General features: G+C 42.3%; 1 protein-coding gene across 4 annotated transcripts in view; it reads left to right on the forward strand.

Annotated features, from left to right (window-relative positions):
• Positions 1-9,916, forward strand: part of NSD3 (nuclear receptor binding SET domain protein 3) — a 66,181-nt gene that overhangs the window by 54,844 nt on the left and 1,421 nt on the right. For 2 of the 4 annotated variants that reach the window (XM_019514450.1, XM_019514451.1), the window contains 6 exons: positions 39-75; positions 992-1,261; positions 5,372-5,488; positions 6,170-6,311; positions 7,376-7,482; positions 8,329-8,533. In XM_019514450.1, the coding sequence (XP_019369995.1) occupies positions 39-75; positions 992-1,261; positions 5,372-5,488; positions 6,170-6,311; positions 7,376-7,482; positions 8,329-8,533 (878 nt within the window). Of the gene's footprint in view, positions 1-10; positions 76-991; positions 1,262-2,666; positions 3,192-5,371; positions 5,489-6,169; positions 6,312-7,375; positions 7,483-8,328; positions 8,534-9,916 lie in introns of those variants that run through there. The other 2 variants (XM_019514453.1, XR_002096761.1) reach the window with 2 other exon arrangements.

The raw sequence follows: 9,916 nt of genomic DNA on the forward strand, positions 1-9,916 counted from the left end.
GCACAAAGAGAAAGCAAAGAAGCACTAGAGAATGAAAGGAATTCAAGAAAACCCCCACCCTACAAGCATATTAAAGTGAGTTGCCTCTCTCCTGTATGAACAAGCTACGTAGCTGCATGTGGGGAAGCGACTTGTACTAACTCTGGCTTAGAAGATAGTTTAAATAATTACGTTGCTGTTCTCAGGACTCTCAAGTGCTCTGCCTCATCGAGCACCATACAAAGGGTGTGCCTTTGCAATGAGAGGGCTGGAAGCATCAGTAAATTGGTTGTAGAGTTAAAGGTCACTCCTGTTTAAGATAAGTGTTTTGACAATTGCAAGTAGATCTCACTTATCTTTAAATGAATCTTGGGTCTCATTTCCTGTTAGGAAAATACCTTAGCATTGAACAGCACTGGAAATGACAAAATATCGGTGTGAAAACTTAGACTTCCCAACCACTGGAAAAGATTTTTGCTAGTGGTTTTGGGTGCACAATGCCCCAGGTTGTGCACTTTAATCTGTTTTTAAGTTAACTTTCTAATATACATCCTTAGAGTAGTAAGAGCATTTTTCTGTGCATTGTAAGAGTTATAGTGTCAGTAACAGTACTACACAGACCTCCTGCTGTCAGTTCAAAATCATCAGTTCTGTCGTCTTTTCTTCACCGCGCACCTTGTTGCCGGCCTTTTCTGAACAGCATAGATCCTTGATTTAAGTTGGTGGAATAATACCAGATGTGGTCTGAGGGTCCTTGCACTTTGTCTGTTTTCACATTGCAGGGAAGTATTATTGCCACATTTGCTTTCTTTTGACAGGGTTAGGAAAAAATGAAAAAATAAAACTCAGCTTGTCGGTTGCTGAGTGTATGGTATTTGTTTTGCCTTCCCTCCCTCTTGAAATACCTTGGCTGTGGTGGGCCTTAAATCAAGTGGTTCTCATCCTAAACTCTGTACACTCTGCCTTAAATCCAAGTTTATTCCTTGTGTCTTTTCTTTGTTATTTCCCACAGTCAAACAAAGTAATAGGGAAGGTTCAGATTCAAGTTGCTGATTTGTCAGAAATCCCTCGCTGTAACTGCAAGCCGTCTGATGAAAACCCCTGTGGTCTAGAGTCAGAATGCCTGAACAGGATGCTGCAGTACGAGTGCCATCCCCAAGTTTGCCCAGCAGGAGAGCGCTGTCAGAACCAGTGCTTCACCAAAAGACTCTATCCAGAAGCTGAAATCATCAAAACCGATCGCCGTGGCTGGGGTCTCAGGACAAAAAGGAACATTAAAAAGGTAGAATTTGGGACACGTGCTGAGTTAACAACTGTTGGTGAGAGAGAGATAACGTGCGAGGAGCATGCTGTTAATCTTTTATGGCTTGTACCTTAAGAGAGCGTGTACTGCATTTTCCTACAGACAAGTGCATCTTTAGATTTACAAGGTGAATCTTCCTCTGTAATAACAAATCTGACCTCACGGAATGTAAGGCATCTTGGAGGAAGTGTCTTTCTATTGTTACGACATTATCTCTTTGAAAAGGGGGTCAGCATCAGTTGTTCATAAATTCCTTTGCATGGGCTTGAGATGAGGACTGTCAATAACACTTCTAGGAGAAAATGGTGTACCTGAGGGTTTTTCAGTGATTTCTGGGCATAGAGAAGAGGGGGGGGATGCTCTCCAAAAATAATTTGAAGTGGTTTGAGCCCCTCCTAACAACCTCTTGACTGAAAATGAAAAAATCTTAGTGGGATGGAGATAAAACATGCATATTTTATTTTGTTTGGGTTGGCTGGTTGGTTTGTTTTCCTTACCCCTGTTACTAATATGGCAAATAGAAATAATGACGTGATACAAAATAGCACAGAGGACTGGAGGTAGGGCTGCCTGAGATAGCGAGCCTCATTGCAAGAGGTTGTTTTTAAGTAGCTTTCAGCATGTGCCTTCGCTTTTCATGTTAAGCCACTTCCCAAGAAAATGCTCGCTGCAGTTCCCAGTAGCCAGTTATCTGACGTGGGAACGGGAGGGGGTACTGTGTTGCTCTTAGAAACATCTGGGAAGGATGCTGTGCTTCACCCTCTTTGGCACTCAACTCTTCAGACTGGAATTATTTCGGAAGAAATTGGAGCTTTATTAAAGGGCTTGAGGTGATCAGGAAACCCTGGACAACACACTTAAGTTCTTAAAGTTCAAGAAGGCAGAGAAGTATAATGAAGATGCAGAGATTTCTGTTCATTCCAATGTTGTTAGTAAAAGCAAGAATGACTGATTAACTAAAGGATTGCTGTGGACTTTGACAGGAATATGAAAGTGGTTGGAACCCTTAAAGAAATGGCAATGGGTTGAGGGCAGGGTGATGCAGGGGAGTGGGAGCATCTTTCCGGACTGTCCTAATAGTCCTGAAAATGGATCATTTTGGTTTTCCTTTACACTGTGTCACTGCACACTATTCCTGAGAGTGCCAGTCTGGGATTAACCCGGGTGGAATGTGTGACAGTTGATATGGAAAAACCAGAGCTTGCACTTGCCTATCCGAGTCCATTTTTCAAAGTGTGGGAATCTTCTTCTAACTGGATTGCAGTCTTGCTGTACTTCGAGGCAAGCGTGAGGATGATGGGCCTGGATTTCACAGCTGCTTTAACTTGCCAGGCAGAGGAGTGGATCTGATGGACAGATGTATGTTTTGCTCTTACTCATGCAGGCTTCGTTGTTTCTGAACAAGGAGGCGGCTGAGCACACCTGAAGCACAGAAGATCTGGCTCTGGCTACAGATGAAGTGGGCATTTAAGACTTCAGGACCAGTTGTTGTTTTTATCCGTTGACCTGGATCCCCAGAGTTTGCTCGGGAGCACTGTTTTGCTCTTGATTGGCTCCGTGTTTTCTTCTCTTTACTTGCTCCCATCCTACTAAAGAATCAATCCTGGAACTTCTTGCTATGAAGGCACATCTCATGACTTTCATGGACTAAATTTTTATGTAAGGATTTCCACTATAAAAGGAAGCTGGCTGCTCTCCAAGCTGGGAATGTTTTGGATTGTGGCAAAAAGCAATGGATGTACTGTGTGATGGTGGACTTGGCTCAAATATAACTGGAGCTTGCAGATGAAAGCTAAGACATTCTGAATGGACTCCTTCCTGCAGTTGTGCTGCTTAAATAGGACGCATAGGATTATCCACTAGTCTTCAATACCCAGGCAGATGGGTTTGGGCAAAACAATTTTTAACTGTGAGTTTTTTGCATTTGTCAGAGTGATTTAGATAGTCTCCCTCCTGGCTTTGTCTAGTAGCATAGTGTTACTGTTGACAGCGCCTTGGTATAGGAAAAAAGGGGTGTAGGAACTGAATGATGATACAGGCATTCACTTGCCTATGGTGATGTTGGGGGTGTGCGAGCAGACAACTTAAACTAGGTTTTGATGTTGACAAATACTGCCTTGGTTATACTCACAGACTTTGGCTGCACTAGCGACGTTTCCGCTGATAGGCATTTAAATGACTTCCTGACCATAATTAGAGGAGATGCCTAGTAAATTGATGGAAAAAAATTAAGAAGATTTTAACACGCTCTAGTGTGTTTCTGTAACATGTATATACGGTAAAACTTCATATTCATAGCGTGTGTATAATAGATGTCCTGCGAATTGCCTTACTGTGCTAAATTTGAAAGCATCTTTGCATCCTTTCGTGCGCTCCTCAAAATCCAGTGGCTCCATTATAAAGCTTCTGAGGGGAGGGGACTTAATTTGATGAAGTATTCCAAAGCACACAGACTGAAACAGAAGTCATTTGGTAAGGAAAGTAGAGAGATCTCTTGTTAGATTTTCAAAAGTACCTTCATGACCTAGGAGTTGAAGTTCATTGGTTTGAAATGAGCTGTAGACTTTGAAAAGCCTAAATCAGTCTTGAAAAATGAAACTTAGGCTTCTCATGACTCGCTCTAGGTCTGGGCTATCAAATTCCATTTGGCCCCAGCGGCATGTGGCTGGCACTGTGTGCGCTGGATTGCCCCCCTCCTGCATCCAGCCTGTGGGCCACATCTTTGACCCCAGTGTTGTAGGTGTTTTGAGAACTGTGCCCTGATAACCTTATCCCCTTTTGTAGCGTAGGTTTTGTGATTTTTTTTTTTTTTTCTTTCGTTGCTCTCTTGCTTCCTCTCTTTAAAGTTCCAATTTGTGATAGCCATATTTCTTTCTGGTCAAGGAGGGCTGAACATTTCTCTCTGAAACTGGCTGGCTCCCAGAACTTAGTTTTTGTAGGCTTTTGTCACAGTGCAGTGTTCACAGGACCAGGCCTGTAACACGTTATTCTTTTAAAAAGAAAAACACATAAGCCCCTTTGTCTCTCAGTGGCTCAGATGCTCCTTGAACTCCTGACTCTGAGCCTAGCAAGGGGTTAATATTTGCATCTGAACATTAGCATCATTGACCCTCTGTGCACTGAGTATTTGCTCCCTTGTATCAAGGTGTTCTGTCCTGGCCATTTTGTATTGCATCGGGTAAAAGCCAGGAACACATTGTCAGCTTGAAGGCTTGCTTTTAACAGGTTTTTAGTGGTTTAATTATTTAATCCAGTTTTGTATAATCTGTGCCACACACACCTTGTTATCGCACACTAGTCACATTCACTATTGGCTGTTCAAAGTCCTAATAAAATAACTGTTCAAATACTATGTAGTGAAAATGTTTGGTAATAGAGTAGGTTGCTGTTGTCTAATGCTTAGGTTCTCTGGGTATCGGTGTATTAGCCCTGAAGGTGTTTTTGAAAGAAGAAAGCATGCTTCTTGAAATTATATCTGTGATTGAGTTGGCGTAACTAAAACCAGTGAATGGAGAAGCAGTTGTCCGTCTGCTTTTTGCTTGTCTCTCTTTGGGCCAAGTCACAGCCTGTATAGTTTAAGTGCCACCTGCACATACGCTTGACATTTTGCTTGTATATCGTATACTTCATATATGGTGTCTTGTGTTTTTTTTCTCTGCTGAATGTTTGAATATGTTGTTATAAAGATGTGCTCAGTTTCTCTAGATTCTCTCATACAGGGGTTTGGACATAGCTGTCCCCAACTAACTAAAAGCCAAAGCTAATTAATCCAGCGCACCCTTGGGAACGGGATAATGTTTTCTTAATTGTACTTTTAATCCCAGCTCTAGATGTAACCCTTCCCTTTTGCAAGTCAGGGTCTCCAATTGAATATAAACTTGGATGCGTATGTAGTTTTTCTATACTGGTGACCCTTACAGAGTACTTTGTGTTCATTTGTTCTCTGTATTTATAGTAGAAAGCCACCTTGCATGGGCCAGGGGACTAAGCCTGATCTACAAGGGCTTCCTGTCTCATGTATTATGCTTCTTCCTCTTACTTGTACTTAGCAAACAATAAGCCTGGGTGTCCTTGGGTTTTTTGTTTCAGGGTGAATTTGTAAATGAGTATGTTGGCGAATTAATTGATGAAGAAGAATGCAGATTGCGAATCAAACGTGCCCATGAGAACAGCGTAACCAATTTTTATATGTTAACTGTTACAAAGGTAAAGACCATAACTCTGCATAGCATAATGGTGTGTTGCTGCTTGCAAGATCGGGCTTTGAGACCTGGAGTAGTGGCTGGACCGTCGGTTCACGTTAATGCAAAAAAGTTAAATTGTAGCTACAGTGCAGCTCATTTAGTATAATGCATATAAAAGGATCCAGAAAATGAAGTCCCTTAGTCAGAGTGGATGATTCGGGGACCCCTCTTATTTGTGATCCAGTGGGGATGCCTCTGCAGGAGTGGGAAACTTGAATTTTCATGAATGAGGCTGTTTAACAAGACTCTGAGTTGTGGTGGAATTTGGGCAGTCTTTTAATGAAACACGCATAGTGATGTCGGGATGTAGCTGTTCCCTATCAGCCCCAGACACTAGCTTAGAAGATGGCTCTTTTAGGCCTCTATTGACAGAGAGGGGCAGGGAGGTGTGGGGGTTGAACTGGGCCATAGATCCCATTACCAATCCCTTCAGCTTTTTGTTTTCCCAAGCATGCATATTTAACCTGTTTAAGCTTTTTGCTGAAGGTTGCCTTCCAGGAAAAGCTCATCACTTGCAATTAATTTAGCAAGTACCTACATAAATGTATTATCTGAAATCTTAAGGTTAGATTCTTGACTTGTCAAATGCAGGCTTTTGCTTTGGTCTGAAATCTAAATATGATTTTCTCTCTCTCTAATAAAGGACCGGATAATAGATGCTGGCCCAAAGGGGAATTATTCTCGCTTTATGAACCACAGTTGTAATCCAAACTGTGAAACACAGAAGTGGACAGTGAACGGGGATATTAGAGTTGGACTCTTTGCTCTTTGTGATATTCCCGCAGGTAAAAAGCTGTCTCCATTTTGCTTGTCCCCTTCCCTGGCGGTAGCTTGCCCAAGGGGTTTTTTTGTTACTGGTGTTTTGGTTGTTCCTGAAGTTACTTGGCCATGTTGGCATTTTGAACGTGACTGTTATGCCCTGGGATGAAAATAAATCTGAATCAAGAAGCTCTACCACCTTCAGTACGGGTAACCTAGTTAGCAGTGAATCTAAAGATATGTTGCAGAGTGTTAAAGATGAAAGTGTATTACACGTAAAGCTAACGTGACCAGAGCCTTACCTGCAGCTTGAAAACCCAGGAAATTTAATGTCACCTTCTTGCTGTGACCATAGGGACTTCTTGCCTGTGGTAAAGACCCCAATTTCAGTTTATTTCCTTAACATTTATCGGGTGTGGAACAGCTTCTGGGTTCCAAATGTCTTTAACCACACTGCAACTTCAGGTGAGGTTTAAAAATAATAAAATAGGCATTATTTATGTATGATTTGTGTAGAAGTCAGAGGTAATGAGGTGTTGTCTAAAGCTGTACTGACACTTGCATGACCAAAGGAGAGGAGAGAAACTGTCCCTTTCAAAAGTGCCAAAAAGAACAGTGCGTACGTCGGCAAATGAGAACTTTTGGCACACGCTGTAAGAGGAAAGTAAAAATCTGTGACTTCAGTGGGAGTGTCTGCTCCCTAGAATAGAGAGAGGGATATTCTCTTGGTGTAAAATCCAGTATTGGACTGAAAAAAACTTAGTTCTACAACCGCAGAATCCTTTGTTTTAAAAGGGAGAGGCAGCTGAACCAAGGGCAACACTGAATGTTCGTCTTGGGATAGGGTGCTGGATCCCTCCATCTGCTTCAGTTCTTCCAGCTTCTCTGGCCATTCCTGCACGAGTGTTTCCTCTCTTAGTAGCGTTGAAGTAGATGAGATACCATGCATGATCTTGCAGTTTTGCCCTTTTCAAATACTATGGTGTCAATATGATACAGGCTAGGCAGGCAAAACATAATGAAAAGCTATTTCTTTGAGCATATCTTCTCAATGTCATGTGTGGATTGGTTTTTTTTTTTCACGTTGCAGGTATGGAGTTAACATTTAATTATAATTTGGACTGCCTGGGCAATGGGCGGACCGAATGCCACTGTGGGGCAGAAAACTGCAGTGGCTTCCTCGGAGTACGCCCAAAGGTTAGTTGTACCAGAATGGAAGTGGATGTGTACAAGCTTGTAGTGAAAAGTCCTGTGTGTGAGAGAGAGCGCAAAGAGGGATCTTTGTTACCACGCAATGTGGTAACTTCCGTCATTTTTAATATATCATTCCCAACACTCTCCAAAGTCTTTATAGATCCAAATACAGCCCCGTTGAGAACGGGCAGGAGCAGTCAACCAGCATACTACTTGGACGTGGGGTGTAATAGTCTCATTGTTCTTCGCGTGCTTGATCCTCTCTTACAAGACCTTTTTTTTTTTTTTCCTTGTCACCTGTCTTATTTCTGAATAGGAAAGTCATAATGGAATGCACAGGGGAAATCTGAAATAGGCTTGGTGATCTGGAGTCATCCTGTGCTGATGTATCTTGATCTGATCTCAGCCAGTCTACTTTACTTTATTTAAAAAAAAAAAAAAATCCTCTCAGGGAGCAGAGAGGAAACAAGTCACTGCACATGTAACTGTTGTGCAGTAGCCTTCTTGGGGGAAGGGAGTTTGTCTTTATCTATATGACCGTAGTACGATAGTATCCTGTCCTCCTTCAGTCTCTGGCCAGCACCAAAGTAAAGCTCATTAACACTACTGAACTACTACTACTACTACTACTACTACTACTACTAATCTGGCACTATTCTTCCTGTGTCAGGTATGGGTGGGAGATGGATATAGGGCTTGTTGGGGTTAAGGTGCCTGAAGATCTTAGGCTAGATTTAAGTGAGTATCAGTCAGTGAAATGACACTCCCAGGTTTACTTTTGGGCAAGTAACTTTCTCAGGCTGACCGACTGAAATCACAAATGCTGTGACCTTTCCTTCTGATTGCCAGACGGCATTTGCAACAGCAAATGAAGAGAAGGTGAAGAACGCCAAGCTGAAGCAGAAGAAACGGAAAATAAAAACTGAGCAGAAGCAGATGCATGAAGACAACTGCTTCCAGTGTGGAGATGGAGGAGAACTGGTCATGTGTGATAAAAAGGACTGTCCCAAAGCATACCACCTCCTATGCCTTAACTTGACTCAACCACCGTTTGGTAAGAGCTTTCTCGTAGTCATTTATTGATCTGTGGCTTGCTGCAAGAGCACAATCCACCCTGTGATGCTGGTCCACTCTAAATGTGGCCTGTTGGATTTTGCATTACCTGCTGTTGAAATGTGTTGGGTAGCAGTGTTTCTAAAAAGTGACAGACAACCGAAAGTGGGTGACTGGGCCTGTAATAAAGTTGCTCCTTTTCCTCTTATTTGGATCAAATTTGCTCCTTTTAGTTGATTGAGCTGAGCAGCCAGCCTGGTCATGGGCATGGTCCCCAGGTGCATGTCACATTATAACACTTAGAATCACATGGTGCTCTAAATTAGTAGTTGTGTCTACATTTTCTGTCTTGTCCTGTCATCATTCTCTTTCTTGGCATTTTGTTACTTTTGCTTGACTCCTTAAATTAAGAAGCACCTGTCAGCAGCCAGGACTCGGATTACACCGAGAAAAATTGTTTACTATTTTTAAACAAATTGTACTGGGGGAAAAAAAGTCTCCCCCTTGTTGAAACAAACAAACGGACACAAACTTTTAGAGCCTTTGTTCAAAATGATTGGAAGTTCCTGCGTCTGAGATGTGCCATTTCAGTAGAGTGAAATCTGGAAGTATTTGAAAGCTTTCCTCAAAATTACTTCCTGGCTGTGAACATAATTTTCTGCATTTGATCATCAAGAAAGCACTGGTGAAGAATTTTTTAGGAAGTTGCTTTGTGTTTTTCAGTTGGCCTCGTGGTGTTGATCACATGCAGGCAAGGGACGTGGGGTCCTGTCTGGGCCCACTGCAGATGCAGTGCAGTATGTCCCTATGAAAATGATGCTTTTTGTTTCTCAGCAGGCATCTAGTAAAGGGGAATAAAGACAGATTTGAGCTGAAGGGAGAAAATCTGTTGCTAAAGTAGGCTGTCTCAAAATAACTTCACAGAGTTGGGCATGCGGTTGTGCTCGTGCATATTGGCATATCTTGTGTTATGGTCACTGCTTGTGATTTAAATATTGCATTTTTCTCTGTGTGCTCTTCTCAGAGCTGCTTGCTCAGTTATTACTCAAACTAAGCCACTCTGTCTTTCCCAGTATAGCACAGTGCGGTTCTTTAAGGCTAAAGATCAACATGTAATACAGAGGTTGGTCAGTCCATCCAAACAGTTGCTGTGCCCAGATTCATAAAACAATGAGCGGCACCTATCAAACGTGTGCAGAAAAGTCCTTTTGCAAAGCCTGGTGCTTTAATGCTAAGGGGAGTTGGTTCTTCCTACTGCGTACAGCAGTTCTCTACTTGAAGCTCTGCGAGGCTCAGAAAAGGTGGAACAAGTTTGATCTGTGAGAGTGACAAACTTGCAGCAAGGCCACGCAGAACTGGCTTTTGGAAAGAGGCTTTATGCTTA

The sequence above is a fragment of the Gavialis gangeticus genome, unplaced genomic scaffold, assembly GCF_001723915.1.
Source record: "Gavialis gangeticus isolate Ggan-Ray unplaced genomic scaffold, GavGan_comp1, whole genome shotgun sequence".
Lineage (NCBI taxonomy): Eukaryota > Metazoa > Chordata > Crocodylia > Gavialidae > Gavialis > Gavialis gangeticus.